Source organism: Neophocaena asiaeorientalis, unplaced genomic scaffold, assembly GCF_003031525.2.
Source record: "Neophocaena asiaeorientalis asiaeorientalis breed wild unplaced genomic scaffold, Neophocaena_asiaeorientalis_V1.1 scaffold176, whole genome shotgun sequence".
NCBI classification, from domain to species: Eukaryota; Metazoa; Chordata; class Mammalia; order Artiodactyla; family Phocoenidae; genus Neophocaena; species Neophocaena asiaeorientalis.
This window is the reverse complement of record NW_020175788.1, coordinates 1,245,672-1,267,082: the sequence shown is the minus strand read 5'-3', so window position 1 is coordinate 1,267,082 and position 21,411 is coordinate 1,245,672. Positions and strand designations below refer to the sequence as shown.

The 21,411-nt window shown below is 41.4% G+C and overlaps 1 protein-coding gene across 1 annotated transcript in view; it reads left to right on the top strand.

Annotated features, from left to right (window-relative positions):
- SFMBT2 (Scm like with four mbt domains 2) overlaps nt 1–21,411 on the top strand; it is a 205,718-nt gene that overhangs the window by 91,832 nt on the left and 92,475 nt on the right. Inside the window, exons 5-7 of the mRNA XM_024732290.1 lie at nt 4,108–4,196; nt 5,756–6,002; nt 14,023–14,120. Coding sequence (XP_024588058.1) covers nt 4,108–4,196; nt 5,756–6,002; nt 14,023–14,120 — 434 coding nt within the window. The remainder of the gene's footprint in view (nt 1–4,107; nt 4,197–5,755; nt 6,003–14,022; nt 14,121–21,411) is intronic.

The following is a 21,411-nucleotide window of genomic DNA, read 5'->3' as shown; positions in this document are numbered from 1 at the left end:
AAATGTCTTCATAAATAGAGTGTGTGTGTGGGGGGGGTTCCTTTTTCTGAAACTCAAGTTCACGATGGCTTCCTTAGGTGAGATGTGGGTACCTCTCCAAAATGAGGTATGAAAATGAAAAATGTAACTGGGACTTTTAAAAAAGAGAAGTTGACTGTTTATATAATGTTATAACTGAGTAGAACCTTGAAAACATGTTCATGAGAACATTGTAGAAAGATCCGGATTTTATTCTTCTTATGGACTTCCAGGAGATGCTCTCTATAATTTAAAGAAATGGGAAAATGATTACCAAGTTGTGGATACACTTTTATCCACCTAAAGTTGCGGATTTCCTCCAGTTTAATTCATTTCTTTCTTGCTGTAAAGTTCACATTTACTGTAGTTAAGTTGCGTGTTAAGTTTTCTGAGATTTAATGTGTGGATCATTTGAAGAAAAAGATAAGGACCATAGGGCAAGCAATTGGTTTACATTTGAGAGAGATTTTTCTTACATTCATACGCCTTGATTTTGAGTCTTTGAAGAGAGATGTTCTGTAGTAAATTAAAATTCATAGTTAAAAGTTTTTTAGTTAGAAATTTATATGTGGAAAATTACAGGTCAGCTTGTATTGCAATGAATTCTCGGCTTTCTGGGCAGTTTTTATTGTACTCGAATGTAACTGAATTGAATATGGTCTGAAACAAACGCATTGCCTGGGAATTGTAAATTCATCGGGCATAGTTTTGTATATATGGCAGTACTTCTTGTCATAGATCTTTCCATTTGAAAATTGAGAGTTTTGAGAACTAAATGTCCACTGAAATAGTTGTTCTAAAATTAGCACAGTTCCTGAGAACCGTTTTCTTTCTACTTTCTAACCTAAAATGATTGGTGTACCTTTTGTAGCTAAGATACATTTTTCCATGGAGAGCCATTTGTCTAGATATTCTGTGGCAAATAAAAGCTTGCTTCAGAGCCTCATGCAAAAGCATATTAATGGACAGTTACAGGACCTTTGGAGTGCAGGGCCCCGGATATGTAAATTTCACAGCCATCTCCAGTGTTCTCTTGCTGTGACTCAGACTGTTTAAATCTCAACACTGCACAGTGTCTTCACAGGGTGCATACATATTTCAGAAATTCTAATTTAACTTTGATTACATGGATGTTAGAAACAACCCTTAAATGAAAAACTGAGTTTTCTTCTCATAGGGGATGTAGACATAAATTCTGTCAGTCACAGGACCATGTTTCCCTCGACTGTGCTAATTGTCACCCTTTTGGAATAAAAAATGAAATGCATATTTATTGGGTGCTGTTGTACATTTTGTCCTAATCTTGAAACTTTTCTTAAGCAGTCATTTTCATATTATCTCTGTCATGCCTGCAATTTAGATGGTTGATCTCTCTGTATGCAAAAGCTTTGAGAATCTTAGATGCTAGTGGAAAGACTCCTTATAAGTTTGGCATCTGCAAACTCGAGTTTGAGGCTGGCTCTGCCCTTGTTTTTCCAGTGAACTTGGGCGAAAGTTAGTTAAAAACAGCCCCCTCATAGCATTATTAGGATGATCAAAAGATACAAAGTAAATTAAAAGGCTTTGTAAAGTGAAAGATAAATACAAATTTTAATTAATTTATCTGGTATTCCATTGCTTTGGTCTTCTCAGTCACCTTAGGCAAGCAGCAGAGCTGTCTTAGTGCATTCGGGCTGCGGTAACAAAAATACTGGGCAGCTTGTAAACAGTGGAAATTTATTTCCCACGGTTCTGGGGGCTGGATCCAAGTCCAAGATCAAGATACAGGCAGACCCCATGTCTGGTGGGGACCAGCCTCCCGGTTCACAGACAGACATCTCGCTGTGTCCTCACAGGGAAGAAGGGGCGAGGTGGGTCTCTTTGATGAGGTTACTAATCCCACTTATGAGGGCTTCAGTCTCATGAACTTATTTAATTCTAATCACGTCCCCAAGGTCCCATCTCCTAACGCAGTTACATTGGGCATTAGGATTCCACAAATGAATTTTGGAGGTGACACAAACATTCAGTCTATAGGAAATAGGAATGGGTGTAGCATTGAAAAATGTTTGCTACACTTGCTAATGATGGAAAAGGATCCAATAACACAGTTTTTTGCCCCAAATATATGCATTTTCTTATAAGTATGCATGTAGAAGATGGTATTTTATTTGAGGAAAAAAATCCCGAGTAGGAAGAGATGTTGAAGAGGTGGATTGCTCTTTGCTGAGTGGGTCCAGGTCTAGGACATTGTTGTCCCACCCAAAGCTGGGCTTTCCAACTTTGCCCAAATCCCTTTCGTCTTGCTTGAGTCCCTTCCATTTTCATGTTTCTCTTGGTCTTATGACCATTAATGGGTGATGGTGGGAGATATTGACTGAGCTGCAGGTCAGTGATTGAAATAGCAGGTTGCTGCCACTGTTCCCTAAGCTGTTGGCAGTTCTGCCAAAGCATGTTGAAAGTTTCCATCTGCAGTTTGTGGGAATCAATAAAAAATATCTGGTGAGAATGTGTAATAACTCAGTATATACTTATAACAAAACTAGAGTTGTTATTTATTAATTGCATAGATGTGCCAGGTATGGTTATATTTTTCTGACGGGTGTATCTTCTTTAATTCTTATAGCATCACACAAGCAAAATGTTGTAGCACTAGAGGAAAGAGTCCAAGAGAAATTGGGTGAATTACTCAAAGTCATGTAGCCAGTGATGGCAGAGCCCAGCTCAGAGTCCGGGTCTTCGCCACACCGTGAGCTTGCTTTTCCCACCACCGGTGTGGCCTATTTCCCTTGGGTAATAACTCTGTTCCTTTAGGTTTGAGCTAGAAATGGTTGCATCCTGCTTTGAAAGAACCTAAACAATCTATGAACTGCTTGAGTCTCGAACCTTTCACAGAGGCTATGTATTGAACGTGGTACCCTGGGCAGTGTCTGGGCTTCATGGGATGTGAAGGTCGGAATCACAGTGGGTGGATGGGAGTCTGGGCCAGTGTGCTGTTCTCATGTGGCCAAGGTTGTGAATCCTCTGGTGCCCTGAGAAGGCTTGGGGCCTCTCCCGGGGGTGGATGTAACCTTAGCTTTGGGACATCTGTAGCCTGGGAGCTACGGCAAGAAAGTTACATCCTTCTCAAGTCTTGGGTTTGAAGCACTTGTAGAATGCTGGCTCCCAAAGGCCGATATTTCTTTTGCAAAAGACGTCTCAAATGCAGTACTCTCACACCGCTGTTTGGGGCCCCAGACAGCAGCCTCTACCTTGGCTTCTCTGCCGTCAGCTTCCTTTGTTTCCCTTCAAGCCTTTATGCTATTTTCAGATTCATCTTATGCATAGATTTCCTGTTTATTAAACGTGTGTGCTGGCTTTCTGGGCTGTCCACCGTTTTATTCCATTATTTCCCATTGCTCTGTGCTCAGGCCGGGCCGTGTGTCCGAGGGCTGCACTTTCTCCATTTCCTCCCTCCGTCACTCTCATTAGCATATGCTGTTCCTCTCAGCCTGCAAATCCCTGCTTCCTCTTCTCTGCCTGTATAATAAACCTTTATATAATTCAGAGCCTGGCTTTATTTCCCCACCTGGAAATAAATAAAGCACCCTCCTGGAGCTGTTTCTTCTTGGAACCTCCTAAATTCTGTGCTTTGGAATATTTTCTAGGTTTTTTAAAAATAATTTTATTCTTAATGGTTAGTTAATTCATTAATTAATTTTCTTTTTTTGGGCTGCGCCACGCGGCATGCAGGATCTTAGCTCCCCGACCAGGGCTTGAACCCTCCCCCCAGCATTGGAAGCGCGGAGTCCTAACCACTGGACTGTCAGGGAAGTCCCTCTTTGTTGTTTACAGAAGTTTCTGAACAGATGATAAGACTTCAGGGCTTCACATTCTGTCATCTCCTTGGTGCCCAGCAAAATCTAGGCACGTGGTAGGTGTGAAGTCACCCACTGCTGACAGATTCGTTGTTGCCATTTTAGTACTTCATTTAAGCACAGCATTTAAAACGAAGAAAAATCATGAAAGAACACATGTGTACAGAAAAGTGCTGGGATTTTAACATGTTGAAAGCTCCACTGATTTGTTGAAGGGTGTTTTTTTTTTTCTCTCTCTCCTTTGTCTCACCAGCAATCAAAGAGAAGTACACGGACTGGACGGAATTTCTCATTCGTGATTTGACTGGTTCCCGGACGGCCCCAGCCAGCCTCCTAGAAGGTGTATGTATTGTTATCCAGCTATTCTCTGTCTGAAGCAGCACAGTTACATGAGCTCACACCTAACAGCACCTTTGCATATATCCTTCTGCGGGTACACGCGTCCACACGGATATCGGTGTCCAAATAGCGTAACTTCCTATCTTTTCCCAAATTACTTAGGTTACTGATTCTAATGGCACTGAAGAATCTTCACCTTTGGTCCAATCAATAAGTGGAAAATTTGCTTTTATATGAACACATTTTAAAATAATAACATGTTAGGATAAGTATCCACTATCCTATATGTTTAAGACTCTATCTTATGTTAGCGAATGTATATAAAATCCTGTAGAATAACTGTTTTGTAGAGGTGATGACTAAGCGTATATGTGCTGGGGTGTAGTCTCAAAGTGTATTGATAAATGGTTCCATTAACTATTGTATTCTGGATGCATTATACCGAAATTTAAACACATACACGTTAAGTAATAGAAATGGCTAACCATATTTAAATACGGTTAAGGTCATTCTAAGGTACTGAAGTAAAAACAGTTTAATCTGCAGTCTTGATGGTGATATGAAAATGATTTTATCATAAAACATCTTAATATTTACATTCTAGAACAGGAAGAGAAATGTACTGTTATAAATAATTATTGAGTCACCAAATCTGTTTGAAGAATGCCCCCGATAAAGGGGAGAACACAATGAATGACCAAGAATACAGTGTGGATTTTGACAATCTCATTATTCTCTTAACATTAACCATAAATTTCTCACCTGTCATAAATGATATTGATACTTTGGAACACCACGGTCTAATACATAGTCATCTGGTTTTGTTTTGTGATGGTTTTTGCCTCAGGTAGTTTTGTATCTCAGTGGCTACTAATTTGTTTGGTTGACAAATCAAAATGATGATTGTTCATCCTTTCAAAAGGACAAATTGTTTTACTCTGTTAAATTTTTAAAACATATTTGCCTGCAAGGCTGGCTGAACAAACACCCTTTTCCTATGCAAACATGTGCTAAGAAGGTTGCTTAAATGGGGCAGGTGTTATATATATTTTGTAAACCAACTATGGGGTTAAGTGTACAAATTACACAATAGTCTAATTTAGCTGATTATTAATGTGTATTAGGCATTCATCAAAAATGTCCTCTACACATATTCATGCATTACTCACGTAATCAAAGTACGAGAGTGTCCCGCTTATGAGAGCGGGGCCATCGTAAGATAAACGTCTGCTGAGTCAAGGTATAAATTGATCGCCCCATATCAGATGTGTCCGTCTATGGGAAGAGCAGACATTTCGCTACCGCATGTTTTCTAGCTCGAGGCAAATTTGGTGTAACGCTTCTTAAAAGCACCCTTGTTCCTCACAAATGCAGTTTTATCTGGGAAGGGTGATTTGTTTGGTGAGAGCTTAGCACAAACTGTCATTTTCTATTTACTTGTGGCTTTGTTGTTGGATGGATTGGATGATGGTGTGAAAAAATATTATCTTCTGCTGTCATCTGTTTCCATGAGAACCTTAAAATAAAGTTTAAAATAAGGAGTTTTGCTTCTGTTTAAACAGCCTCTGCGAGGGAAAGGCCCTATAGACCTCATTACAGTTGATTCCTTAATAGAGCTCCAGGATTCTCAGAGCCCTTTTCAGTACTGGATAGTTAGTGTGATTGAGAATGTTGGAGGAAGATTACGCCTTCGCTATGTGGGATTGGAGGACACTGAATCCTATGACCAGTGGTTGTTTTACTTGGATTACAGACTTCGACCAGTTGGTTGGTGTCAAGAGAATAAATACAGAATGGACCCACCTTCAGGTAAGGGCCAGAGCTTTGGCTGCTCTCAAGCGTTTTAGAAAGAGATGTGATTATTTTCCTGGATGTCTCTCTGGAAAATGTATTAGCTCTGTGGTGTCTTTTACATCTGTACTTGTGGATATGAAGCGTTTTAACTTCAAATACTTTCTGTAGCAAATAGAACCCAAGACTTCTATGAATAGCGTTCAAAAATGAGAAAGCAGAGCTGGAGGCCGTGGAGAAGTTGATCTGGTTCCTTTGCAATCAATGGTTTGGAAATGAAACACACACTATAGTGGGACTTGGTGATATTCTCTATTTTTCTTTAGGAATTTGATAGTCTTGCAAGTAGGTTCTAAAGTCTTTGTACTTCTGCCCGTTCACCCGTCCACCCACCCACGCATCCATCATCCATCCACCCACCCGTCCATCCATCCGTCCATCCATGCGTCCATCCACCCGTCCATCCATCCGTCCATCCATCCACGCATCTGAATATCCAAATGCTTACCATTATGTTATCTGTCCTGACCTGGAAATAGCAAAGAGAAAATCATCGTGCTTTTTTTCCTGGCATATCATAGACTTTTAAGTAGCTTCAAATACCTTGTCAAATGACTTTCCAGAGACTTAATTGGGTAGAAGAGTGCATTATTCTTCCTGACATACCTAACTGGGCAAAAATCTCAATGTTTATGAAATAACCATTCTTGAATGTTTACTACATGCCAGGTGATTTTACATCTGCTCTGATGTTTATTTTGATTCCAAAAAACTATTTCATGTGACTATTTCCTTTTACAGCAGAGAAAATTTGAGGCTGAGTTTAAGCTACTTGTCCAAGATCACCCAGTTTGTAGGAGGAACGTGCTGTAATTCAAATTCCCAGGTCCCCTCCCTCTTGCATCCAGTTCCCCCTGCTGCCTCTGACTGGCCTTACCAACCTTTCGATATGTAGCTTCAGAACAAAAATGTTGGATTCGTATGGAATTAAAGACGCCAAGGAAGGAATACTCCTTTCTTCCCAAATTTGCTGATTTTCATTTTGGTCAATTTCACAGGTCTATTGGAAGCAAAGACTTGGCTCTTTCCTTCATTAAAATTGCCAGAGACTTTTTTTCCCTCCCATCTTAGTTGCCAGTGTTAGTCTTGAAGACATGAAGCTGAGGCGTTGTATTTCCCTTTTCCGTCAGTCAAGGGCTTTAATTGAAAAAACGTCTTGGTTCTGTGTGTCATGTGTTTGCATTTGAGTTGAATTTGACAGGCATATAGACATAGAACATGGTATTTTATTAGTATTATTGTCGTCAACGTTTTGAGAGGCAGCCAGGAAATCCATATATACCCTGAGTAATGTGGGGATATGATGACAAACGAAGGGCCTGTCAGTTCTGTGAGAAGAGATCTAAGCTCACGTTTGCGTTGGGATTCATAACCTAGCAGGAGAGATTTACTCTGTGCAGAAAGTTGGGGGTATAAGTCTTAGCTCGGTATCTAATTGCTTTATAAATGTTAAGAAAAACATATATTTGCCAGTGTAAAAATTTATAGCAAAGCAAAGGATTACTACTGGCCCTTAGGTTCTGTGCAGTGCACCCTTCCTGTGACATCGTGGACTCATAGTCAGCAGCCAGGATGGAAGGTGTCCCTGCAGAAGCTAAGGAAGTATTTCCATAGGAGAGTTCTCTCTCTTCCTGTAGATAATTTGATGTCTTTACAAGACAAGAATAAATTGTGTTTACTCACCTTAGTAATTTTCTGGAATTGTCCATTTCACTGAAGACTTTGGAAAAGGCATTCATCATCAAGAGGTTATCTTCCCAACATTGAAATTGTCGGCAGCTAAACTTAGTTTGGGGTACTGTAGGTTTAAAATGGATCTTGGTCAAACCAAAAACATCAGGAGACTTTTTGTTTCAAGCAATAAGTTCTGATGGCAATGGCAAAAAAAAAATTGTCTGCAGGAAAGGCTATGGATGGGAAGAAGAAATTAAAAGGTGAAAGGACACCCCCAAATGTGACTCTTAGTTCTTCAGATGCAGTAGTTACAAGATGAACACTGAATTCTCCTACCTGATTCAGCAGAACCACACCCGGGAAGGCAATTAATCACCCAGGTTTTACACATGGGAACAGAGCCCAATCCTTTGCGTAAATTAATTTCAGAACCCAATGTGACTTGTTAAACTTAGATGGTATTGCTCTTTCCTTGAATGAAATCTAGGTGGGAGTAAAATTTCACACTTGCATAGAAAATACTAGGCTGTGTTTTCTTATTCCCAAACACGCTTAAGTAAATGAAAAGTGTTCATCATTGACTGGTGGTAAGTAGAGCTGGAAGGGTTGGGGAGAAGAGCAGGTAAGAGAGACTTTGGGTATAGAGTCGTCCCTCGGTATCCACGGGAGATTGGTCCCAGGACCCCGAGGATACCAAAATCCAGGGATGCTCAAGTCCTTTGTATAAAACAGCACGGCACAGTTGGCCTTCTGCATTCGAGGGTTGGAGGTGTTCTGCACCTGTGGTTTCCCCTTCCCAGGTTCCGCGTTCGCGGGCTCCTCCACATCTGTGGTTTCTTCCATCCACAGGCTCCACCCACTGCAGGTGGAATATTCAGGACCTGTGGGCCGGGAGGGCTGACTGGACTTTGAGAGTGAGGCCGTGCCAGGTCAGCCTACTCCCGATGCCCTCTTTGCTGTGCTGACATCAACACCTTTGCTAAAAGTAACCATAGCTCCTCCTTTCCTTTCCTTATTCTTTCTGCTTCTTGAGGGACACAGTATTTCTTAACTGTTTGGTGTGAATAGAGGTATAGAAATAGGTGACAGAAAGTAGCTGGCTAGTCAGTCTTCAAACACTGGAGGAGAAGGTGCTGGCTTTTATGCTGTCCGCCAGCGAGAAGCCTGCATCCCTTCTTTGGGTGGAATCAGAGGACACGGGGTGGGGGAATGGGAGGTTAGAAAGAGGGGCAAAGCCACCTTGCCCCACTCGACCCACCATCAAGATTGCAGTGCTGCCGGGGTAGGTGGAGTCCAGCTTCAGTGAAGACCAGGTGAAGGAATGGAAGAGGGTGAAATGCCAATAATCATGGGAGGGGCAGTGGCTTCCCGCGGTCCTTAGTGATTCAGGCGTTATCAGGACAGGACTGGGAATCCACGGGTGCCTTTTCTTCAGTGCTGAATGGAAGACAAATCATGATTAGACAGACCTGGAGCTGTTTTTCCAGCTGTGTACCCCTAACGCCTCCCCTCATTTATTTATTTTCCTGCCCTGTGGCCTTCTCTGTGTTCCTCGAGCTTTCTATGCGTGTCCCCTCTTTTGGAATGCTGCTTTACCATGCCCCCACTTCATCCAGACCTTGGATGAGAGGATTTCACTCACCACTGAAACTGAAGGTGCAGGACCCATTCTCTGCTGTGTCCCCTGACACCCTTCCCAGCACATAGTAGGTGCTCAGTAAATATGTGTTGAGTGAGTTGACTGAATAAAAACTCGGGTGTGTCTAGACAGAAGGAAGGAACCAGCCAAGTCCACCTTCCAGGAGCCAAATAATTGATGGGGATTTGGAAGCCAATTTGGAGGGGAGAGCCCAGGTGGAGGCACCTCCACACAGGGAGGACTGTACTGTCCTCTTTCCCCTGAAGTGTTAGGGGGGCTTCTGAGCAAGTAGAGATGTGATCTCTTGTTCAGCACCCAGGATGGCTCCAGGATATAAGATGCATGGGAATGTGGTCTGTGGAGTTCAGGATGAGCATTTCTTCCTTTAAAAGGGTCCACGTGTGAACAGAGCTTGAGAAACCGAACAGAGTGGAAGGAACATGGGCTTGGAGTCAGGGTTCAAGTCAGCCTCTCTTTCCACTTCTGTCACTGGCTACAAAGCTTCTGGGCAAGTTACTCTACTTTGAACCTCAGTTTTTACATCTGTAAAATGGGGATAATCATACATTTGCTGTGCTGCTAAGTATTACTCAGGTGATTGGTATTTTCTAAATATTCAATCTGTGATCAGAGTTTTAAGATTATATTTGATCTTCTAAGAAATTTAAGTAGGTCATTGAGGTCAGGGGTCATTTAGAGGCCCCACCTACTTTCCTATTTTTGGATGTTTAGAAAGCAAGATAGAATCTGACATGGTTTTGCAGAAACTAAAGAGATGAAACTTTTTGAAGTTTGAGAAGAATCCTTATCTCTGTATTCTTTTGTATATTTTTTCCCTTCATAATCTTTATGTCAACCATTTCCCCCCCTTTTCTTTCTATTGTAGGTAGTTTCTGGAGCCAGAAGTTTCTGAATCTAATTCAGATGCTTCTTACTTGAACTATTTCTCATTCAAAAAGAGTTGTTGTTTGTTTTAGTTCAGGCTACTTTAACGAAATACCATTGATTGGGGGAGGGGGCTTGAAAAACAAAAATCCACGGTTCTGGAGGATGGAAGTCCAAGATTAGGGCATCAGCATGGTTGAGTACTGGTGAGGGCTCTCTTCCTGATTTGTAGATGGCCACCTTCTTGCCGGGTCCTCAGCTGGCCTCTTCTTCTTCTTTTTTTTTTTTTTTTAAATCTTTTGGGCATGCTGCACGGTATGTGGCATCTTACTCCCTGATCAGGGATCAAACCCATGCGCCCTGCATTGGAAGCATGGAGCCTTAACCACTAGACCACCAGGGAAGTCTCCCGGCCTCCTCTTTATGTGTGCATGGAGATATATGTATCTATATCTGTATCTGTATCTAAATCTATGGGGTATTGAGAGAGAGCAAGCATGCACTTGAAAGAGAGCTCTTTGGTGTCTCCTTTTACCAGGGCACTGATCCCATCATGGGGCTCCCACCCTCATGACCCCATCTAAACCTAATTACCTCCCAAAATACCATGGTATTGAGAGATTAGGGCTTCAACATACTAATTTTGGAAGGACACAAGCATTCAGTCCATACCACTTCCCAGTGTCTTTTAAGAAGCATAGATGAGCCTTTCCTTACTGGTCAGAGCCTGGTGGAGAAGGAAGGAGAGGAGGGTGTGAGGTGCATGAATAAAGGGGATCACCCCTCCAGGCCTTCGATCACCCGAGGCTGTGAGATGATGATTTTGTTCACTCCTCTTCCTGCCACACTCTCTGTGACATGGCCTGCCAACAGGCACAGAGGGGGACACCTCGTTTTCTCTCAGGCTTCTAGTTAAAGATGAATCAGGACAGGTTTTAATTGCTTATTACTTCCCACCAACAGAAATTGACATGATACACTCTATTAAATTACCTGCAACACGATCACTTTAAGAACCTGTTTTATGTTCTTTTAATGGTACTATTTATTGTCCATACACTTGCCGGCGTAACCAAGCACCTCTCTGTCTAATGAAACACGCATGGACTGTTGCTCTCTGCTTATTGAAACTAGGAGGTGTTTAGCTTCTGCAGGTGGTTGAGCGTACCGACAAAATTGCAGTTGCTTTTCACCTTTTAAGACAAGGAGTATGCCCTGCCGTGGGGTTAAATTCCATATTAGGATTCAACGTCCGCGGTACGAAGACAAAGAATCTTAAGATTGTAGGACGGAGATAAGAGTCCCGTGAGACTTCCTGGGTGTCTTCACCCATTCAGGATGCTGTAACACAACACCACAGACTGGGTGGCTTGTAAACAGGAGACGTTGATTTCTCACAGTTCTGGAGGCTGGATGTCCAAGATCAAGGCAACAGCAGATTCAGTGTCCATTGAGGACCCATTTCCTGGTTCATAGACAGCGTCTTCTCACCGTGTCCTCACCTGGAGGAAGGGGAGAGGAGCTCTCTGGGGTCTCTTTTATAAGCACTCTAATCTCATCATAGGAGCTCCGTCCTCATGACCTCATCACCTCTCAAAGGCCCCACCTCTTAATGCTGTCACCTTAGATGTTTCAACATATGAATTTTGGGAGAGAGGGGCATATTCAGATCAAAGTACCAGGCTTCTTAGGCTACTTGTCTTTGGTTTGGTGGAACAGACGTGGCATCAGGTGGATGCAGCCTTCTAGGGTGACGTGGCTGGTCCAGTCCTGCTCTGCCAGTGTGTGTGAGTCCAGGTGTCAGAAGAGGCTGTGAGCATCCCTCTGGGGGCTGCCTGTCTCCTCGCTCAGTTCTGAGTTTGGACCTGACCATGTCGGGTTTTCATGGCTCTGGCCTTGAGTAATTTTTAAGCCATTCATCTTTTACCCTCTTCTCTGCCTCAGGGGCTCCCCTTCCCACCCAGAGACCTCAGTTACAGACTGCGGGAGCTCGGGCACCAACACCTCCTCTTCCCTTTTTCTGTCCCCTGTATGTCTGCAGACCCTTCCTTTGACCTTCTCTTTGGAGGTCACCATCCTTTTCCATGACTTGGTTCTCCTTTTACTACCATGTCAAGTTTGAACTCCCCATCGACCTGCCTCCAGAACCCTGGAAGAGTGGATTTGTTTCTGTTCTACTGAGGAAGTCCAGGGTCTTGTTTATTGTTTCCCTTCTGACCCCGTCTTGAACTGCTGCCCTTGGTGTCCTCTGGGCTTTGCTTCCTAGAATCCTGAATTGCCTTCCCTTTTCACCAAGACTTTGATGCAGTGCCCCTGAGCTGAGCCACTGGTATATTCTAGGGAATCTGCCTCACCGTCTCAGGACAATTTGTAGGGCTCCGTGAATTGGTCCTTCTCCCTCCTTTGTGGGACTCTGTGATAAGCGGGTTCTCCCTCAGGACCCTCCCCCCGACCTGTGGAGGTTGGAGGGACCATTCATTCATTCTCTGTAGAGGTGTTTGTTGGGGGGACCTCACTATGTTCCCCCAAACATGCATACCAAGGAGAATTACAGGCTATTTTGTCTCTGATAGAAAAACGCCAAATTGGGGGGGAAAATTCTGCAGCGGTGTAAGAGCATAAATAAAAGGCTAGAAAGAATTACAGACACTATACACAAGTAGAGCCTATCTTGTCATTAATTATCTTTTATGTGACTTGGTGTGTCTGACAACGAGGGGTGGTGGGTAGTGCATTGATAACCTGGCTCCTTCTGACAGCATCTCTCACCTAACCATAATTGTGATAGTCTGAAAAGACTAATAAGTAAACTGCTGAAACACAGGTGCTTCAAGCTCAAGGTGAGTTCAGAAGCTATGATCATCAAAATACATGGCCGCCTGCTAAAAAGCAGACATGCAAGAAATTAAAAATATAGCCCCAAAGGCTTAATGTTGCCTTTTAAGTGTGCTTAAATTCATATTCATATCCTAGCTGTCTGTCTGAAGTAGCCTGGGTTGATATAGGGAAGGTATAAACATATCTACTCCAAGTGAGTGCTTCTGCAAATCCTATTTTGATAAGGTCTTAAATCTGTTGAGATCAGATCATAAAATTCCCCCGCAGTTTCAGCAGTCGGTAAAAACAGTGCTCAACGATTTTGTTCTTTTAATTTTGTATTCAGACGGTGTAACCTCCTTTCGCAAATCCCTTCCCCCCACCGCCTGGGGGAAAACATGGGCAATGTGATGTGTTAGCAACATTTCAAGTGTAAATATTAGACTTGGTTGGTAAATTTTAATTTACCTTTTCATAATTTCCTGACTTAAATGCGGACTATTTTTAGCATATGAGAGCTTGGAGATTTCGTGAAAAATAGGCTGTCATAACTGCAAACGCCAGACAAGAGTCTTTTCTAGTTTGGAAATTTATCAGATAATAAGTGCTTCATCCATGGATATTACTTCCCAGGTGTTGGAATGGAATTCGGGGCAGTGGATGGGTGAAGTGTGGTTAATGTGATTTATACTATTAAATTATGCCCAGAATGCATGCGTATATTCCCTGAAGAAGAGCCCTGTTAAGTTTATTCTTCATTTCTGATCGCAGAATCCCAAATTGCTGTTTAATTTCAGGAAATCTCTTTAGCAGGTGGCCTTTTATGGCGGGCAGGGTGTGAATTCTTAGGGTTGCTGCGCCTGCCAAGTTATTATGAAATCCTGAGAAGATAAAATCCGAGAAAGAACCACCCAGTAGAACATTTCAGCCCTTAAACTCTTATGTGATTTGCTGTTGATACAGAAATCTATCCTTTGAAGATGGACTCAGAGTGGAAATGTGCTCTGGAGAAATCCCTTATTGATGCTGCTAACTTTCCTCTTCCAATGGAAGTGTTTAAGGTAAGACGTAGAGTCATAGCAGTTTTTCTCCTCTTTTCGAGAATAAACTGTGTAAAAAGTTGCCCACATCAAATCATTTCCCACTATTTAAAAAGCTACCTTCTTGGCCGGTGTTCGTTTAAAATGTTTAAAATGTTATCTGTTCCATTTTGCTCTGCTTTGTAATCCTTCCAAATACCCATATTCCAAGATGATGCTTAAAATCTTTTATCAAGTAATTAATAAGGATATTATAAGGTAATTTGAATCTTAAATTTTTTTCAGGTTTACATTTTTTTCCTCCACCTTGTATTATTATGGAAATCTCATTTTCACCCTCTCACTGCTTACCAAAGAAACAAAAGAAAATGGAACAAGTCTAATTTTGGTATTTGCTCGGTAAAGATGATAGAAAATGATGCTTCTCTTGATGGCTTGAGAAACTCATATGAGTATCTGTTGGGCAGTAGGCCTTCCTCTAATAGACAATGAAAGAAATGTACCACGACTGAAATAGATCACCTAGTTCTTAAAACTCTTAAAAATTATGCTTAAAATTTATATGATGTGTAGAATATTAAGTTCTGGGCAGGAGTGATCCCTCCAGCAAGCGGGACCCATAAAACGGTCTCTATTTAGAGCTCAAGTAGGTGGGAAACAGCTCTACATGGACCGTTTCCTGGGAGACTTGTGGATGGGCTTGTGATGGGCTGATGCAAACCTGCTTTTCAGTTCTGAGCGGGCACATTTCTGCAGGGCCGTAGAAGTTTCATGTGGAAAATGATATTAAAATGGTGTCTAGGTACTGCCTGCAGCAGGAGTGTGAGGCTCGGACTGGGGCGCTGGCTTCCCGGATTTTATTTACGAGGAAGTCCTCGCTCAGAACCTTAACCTAGCAGGGTGAATCACCGATACTCTTGTTCAGCACTTTTCTCATTGGCAACATTGGACTTAAGACCTCGTCTGAAAATAATTATTAAATTATTATTAGCAGTAATAATCACACTGATCATGCAACATTATCTTGGGCTTTTTTTTTTTTTTTTTGCTAACTGACCAGATAACTTCTTTTTCCTCCTCCTTTCCTGCAAAAAATAAAATAAAATAAAAATTAAGAAAAATAGCATTTACTCTTCGTGAACTGGCTCCACTGCCTCTTCGGAAGCCAGCCCACCACGCTTGACACTCGTTTGACCTCTACAGCTGGTGTCCACTGTCTTTTCCCAGTGGCCTTGGTGATATTAAAAAAACACTTTTATTGAAGTAGAGTTGAGTTACAATGTTGTGTTAGTCTCAGGTGTGCAGCAAAGTGATTCAGTTATACATATATATACGTGTGTGTGTGTATTTATGTATTCTTTTTCAGATTCTTTTCCATTATAGGTCATTACAAGATACTGAGTATAGTTCTCTGTGCTATACAGTAGGGCCCTGTTGTTGTTTATCTATGAGATATCTAGTAGTGTGTATCTGTCAATCCCAAACTCCTAATTTATCCCTCCCCCACTTTCCCCTTTGGTAACTGTAAGTTTGTTTTTGATGCCTGTGAGTCTCTTTCTGTTTTGTAAATAAATTCGTTTGTATCACTTTTTTAGATTCCACATATAAGTGACATCATACGATATCTGTCTCTGCCTGACGTCCTTCACTTAGTGTGATAAGCTCTAGGTCCATCCATGTTGCTGCAAATGGCATTTCATTCTTTTTTATGGCTGAGTAGTGGTGTGTGTGTGTATACACCACACCTTCTCTATCCATTCATCTCTTGATGGACAGTTAGGTTGTTCCCCTTAGTGATATTTTAAATGTGTAAATGTGATCGTGATCCTTGCCCTTGAGCAAATACATTTTATTTCAAAATAAAGTATGAATATATTTATTTTGGAATATATTATACACATACATTTGAAATGTACACGTGAGGAGTTCACAGAGTGATATAGTGGAAATACAAATCCCCCCTGCCCCCTGTCTAGACACAGGAAGTTGCGGGTCCATTAGCATCCCTCCACCTGACCTTTCCTAGCTGTGGGTAACCAGCTCCCTAACTTTGGTGTTAACCATTTCCTTGCCTCTCCTTGTAGTATTACTACCTATGTATGTTTTCCTTAATATTACACAACTTACTTTTGACAACACGAGAAACAAGACCAGCCCTGATTGTTTCAGGAGAGGGTGTTTTCCTGCTCTCCAGAGTGGAGGATGACTGGACAGTGCCTGGGTCCTAAGATGGCCTCACTTTCCCACAGAGTTTGCAGGGGAGTTGAGTAGGCACAGTCCTGAGCTAATCTTAGGGAATTAGTTGGGTCATCAGGCAAACTGTAGCTTGAACTCCAGGTACCAGACCTCCCTTAGAAATGCGGACGGGTCTGGCTCCGGTTCTCAGAACAGGCCCAGCCCAGCATTTCTGTGCAGTGACTTGAATGTTCTCTAACGCTCCAGGCAGCGGGACCTCGAGGGGTCCCTGGGACCTTGTTCAGCGTGTGGTCAGGACAAGCCAGTTGCCGTTAACAATCTGGGTCCAGCTTAGGTTGGCATTTTGTCCTCAGCTTACAAAGATGATAAAACACAGCAAAGCATTTTAGTGCTGGCAGCCTGCTCTCCTCTCACCTCGAGTGACTGAAAGAATCCTGATTCTGTCCTCATGCTTCCCTGACAGTTTGGGTGTAGAATTCTAGGTCAGCTGTCACTTTTCTCAAGAATTTGGAGGTATTGCTCCATTTTTCCTTTTCTCCTTGGGCATCTTATATTCTCCTTTTCTCCACTGTTGTGAAATTTCACGATGATAGGCCTTTGCAGGAGTCTGTTTCCATCCAGAACGCAGGGTACCCCAGGTGTCTGCAACTCATACCTTTAATTTTGGGGATGCTTCTTCTAAAATGACGCCTTCCACCTCTCTTTTCTCTGTCGTCTTCTTCATCTGTGACCAGGTGGTAGTCCTGAGCTGGCTATGTAACTTTTTCTTCTTCTTTTCATTTCAGGTTTTCATTGTCTCCTCTGTTTCTGCTCTACTGTCAGAGGTTTTCTCCACTCATTTGTGCTGTTGGGTTTTTATGAGCACTTGTCTGGCGCTTTTTCTCTGAATGCTGCTCTGTTTATGGCCTGCTCTTCTTGCAGCCTGGAAGCGTGACTTTATCTTGTTGGAAGTATTGATTTTTTAAAGTTTTCTTTTCCCAGAGTAGTTTGTTTCCTCCATGTTGCTTTTAGTTTCTAACTTTCTTGCTAGAGGCTTTCCTTGGATATCTGAGAATCCTTGACTGTGCGCTCTTGAGTAGGAGGGAGATGCAAAAGCTGAGGGCAGGACTGGTCCATGTAGGGGGACCTTCTTTGTATGGAGGCTACTTCTTTGTATGATGGTTTTTCCTCTTTAGCTGATTTCCAAGGAGGAGAATTTCAACTTCCCACCTGGGGTTCAAGGTCGAGCTGCCCGCATTCTAGGAGCTGAGTGGCAAGAAGAGAGCCTGGGGTTTCCGTGCTGAGTTTGTATTTTCCTGTATCCACAGACCAGGGACCACCTGCTTCATCCTCTTCTGAGGAAACTGGAGGACCACTGGTCTGTAGAGTCAGGGAGGGGAGGATACCTGGGGTCCAACTACTTCCTAGACAGCTCCCCACGCTGTCTTATTCTATCACCTCCCACTCGCCCCCAGTTTCAGACATACCTGCTGTTACCGGTTTCTGAGCCTCCTGAAGGTCCTGCCCTGTTCATTAGGCTGGGTCTCAGCTTTTCTGTAGGAGGCTTGGGACTTGGCTCTGTTGAATATGTTAAATTAGTTGCTTCTTGTTCACCTGCATTTTAGCTTCTATTTCGTTTCTGTTCAAGGGGCTTCGCGTCTTTAAAATTCTTTACTGTAATTTTGGTTAGAGTTTAGGAAGAGGTGAAATTAATGTATGTTTTTAGTCAGCCGTCTTCATGTGGGACTCCCCTTTTTAAAGTCTTGTAGCTTGGACTGTAGTGTAAACTCCCACATCTTTCATTCAATGAAACATAACTCCTTGGCTATAGTCATACTCCGTAAATATTTCTCAAATATACGATGAATTATTGAATGGACAAATGCATTTAACTCACCGATTTGAAATACTTTGAGTTCATGTAGTTACAGGTTTAAGTTTATTTATTCTCAAATAAATCAGTATTGATATATGGATTATTCTCAGCAAGTCTACTGGGTCTCTAAATAATGAGACTGATTTACAAGAAAAAATGTTCATTATTCATGTTTCAATAACAAAATTATTTTTTAGAACTTATTATTATTTATGCACTTATTATTTATGCACTTATTATTTAGAACTATGAATACTAAGACTCAAAATATACAAACATTAATAATCCTCATATATTTTAAACTAATAATTAAGTAACTCAGTAAATGTTCATTATTCATGTTTCAATAACAAAAAATATTTTTTAGAACTTATTATTATTTATGCACTTATTATTATTTATGCACTTATTATTTAGAACTATGAATACTAAGACTCAAAATATACAAACATTAATAATCCTCATATATTTTAAACTAATAATTAAGTAACTCAGTAAATGTTTATTGAGCAGTTACTCTCTACATAATTCTCTAGACCCGATTCCAGGGTTTCATAATTGTTTATATTTTCCTCTAAAATACAGTTACCTCCTTCCCTCACTTTAATGTTTTTCTGTTAGAAATCAGACTACTCTTTTTATGGGGTACATGAGAATTCTCCCTGTCCTCAGTATTTTGTTTATAATTAATGGTTGCTTTTTAAAAAATATTGTATTTTATATTGGAGTTTAGTTGGTTAACAATATTGTGTTAGCTTCAGGTGTACAGCGGGGTGATTCAGTTATACACACACGTGTATTCTTTCTCAAATTCTTTTCCCATTTAGATTATTACAGAATATTGAGCAGAGTTCCCTGTGCTATACAGTAGTTGCTTTTAAGAGTAGATACTGAATATTTTCTATTTTTCACAGGGCCTACAGGATGTATGGAGTGGGCAATTAATAAATAAAAATTAGCTGAATTGAAAATTCTGTGTTCTTAGAGCTTGTGAGACGCTTTTATAAATGTTTTCTTTTATTTCAATTTGACAGAAAAGAAAGGGGCAATTTTCTGAACCAGACTTTGTATGGAGGGAATATTTATACACTTAATTTTGAAATCCTGAGAACAACCACTATTAGTTTCCTAAGGCCGTTGTAATAATGTAATACCACAAACTGGATAGCTGGAAACAAGGGAAGTTTATTCTGTCATGGTTTTGGAGGCTAGAGGTAAACATCGAGGTGTGAGCAGGGCCACGCTCCCTCTGAAGGCTTTGAGGGAGACATTGTCCCGTGAGTCTGTTCTCACTTCTGCAGAGGGTTGCCTGCAGTCCTTACCATTTCCTGGGTGTGACAGCAGACCTCCAATCTCTGCCTCTGTCCCCACATGGCCTTCTGTCTACGCGTCTGTCCTAATTTCCCCCTTAGGGACACTGGTCGTTTGATTTGGGCCTGTGCTAAGGCAGCGTGACCGCAGCGTGACCGCAGCTTAACTTGAGTGCATCTGCAGAAGTCCCTGTTTCCAAATCAGGTCACATTCGCAGGTTCTGGGTGGATATGCCTTTTTTTTAGGGGTTGCTGTTCCACCCAGTACAACCACATTTCATGGATGTACAGTAATTTAAGAAACCACATAGTAATATTCTCTACCAAGTAATTCCACTTAAATGGAGGTAATTAAGTTCAGAAGCATTGCATGGGGCCGTGGGATAAGGTTCAAGCTCTCTTAACAGTTGCTTCATTTTAATCAAAATGAGAGATTTATTGTCCTTAATTTGAGAGAACACTTTAAGTGACCTTTGGTTGCCATATTTTGCTGAGAATTCTGACTTCCCTATTTGGAAAATGCAGGTAAATTTCAAAACATATATTCAGAAGAAAAATAAGTAATTAATGAAATGAGTACCAAAAAAAGGGGAAGGGATTTAAAAATATTTTTTGTTATTGAAACATGAATAATGAACATTTTTTTCTTGTAAACCAGTCTCATTATTTAGAGACCCAGCAGACTTGCTGAGAATAATCCGTATATCAACACTAATTTATTTGAGAAAAATATTTAGTATATATTCCTGCACTGCAAATCAGCTAGGTCTCTCACTGGCTTTCTTTTTTACTTATTATATTACCTTTGCAAGCCATCATATGATTAACTTATGACACATCCCACTGTCACATAAAGTGAAATGCCCCAATTTCAATAAAAGCTTTTTACTTTGTCTTCACAAAGGACTACTAGGGTGGGTTTCTCTCAGAGTTTGTTTCTGTCGTGAAACGAAGTTAATACAGGGCTAATCCAGTTTTTTGGCCAGGGATTTTTATACTGCTTCAGTTCTAATTCACTAAGTATTTACTACAATATAAGGAGTGGATTTGAGGTAATTCAGTTAAGTTTTAAAAATAGGGCCAAGAGAGACTAGACAATCAGAGTCTAACTATAACGAATGTAGTATTTCATGTGCGAGGCGCTCATAAGCCTTTTATAATTACTGCTACTTTTCATTTTCTGCTGTTCTTGTAAATTGTAATCTTCATTTGTGACCCCTCTTGTTTGCAAATGTTAAGTTACAGAAGTTTCACTGACAACTCCTATATACATCAAAAAGACCTGCAAATAAGAAACAGCAGTTCCTAATTTGCCAGGTAATTGAAATACAGTACTTTCCCCTTAGAGAAATACAGATGTTCAGCCCAGGGAAAGCGGGGGCTTTTCAGGGCATCTCATTTGTGACTACACCTTGTAATTGCAAGGAACGAACATTATTCGAAATGTCACTGAAATCGTTCTTCATTTTTACCCCTTAAAAAAGTGAAGTTGTTTGGATTTTTTTTTCATTCTTTCTGTTAACAAAATATTTAAAACCTTTGGTGTTTGAAATACCAAAGAAGCTATTTAGAGGTTTGCAGAAGAGTCGAAGGAACTCTAAATAAAGCAGTGAGCTGGGGCCATAAACCTTGCATGCCTTCTATGTCAGGGTCCCTAGATCTGCCGCCAGGTTTGGTAATTCACCAGGACTCAAGGTTGTTATAATCACGGTTACAGTTTATTAGTGAAAGACAGATGGCAAAATCAGCAAAGGGAAAAGTTTCATGGGGTGAATTCTGGAAACCCACACACACGCTTCCAAGAGTGGTCTCCCAGAGAAGTTGCCCAAGGCAACTTCTTAATTCCTCCCGTAGCGTGTTGGGCCAACATGTGCTAGGGATGCTCATGAGAGACTCACTGCCCAGGGCTGTCACGGGGGGCCAGCTGTGTGGGTACCCATCTTGCCCAGCA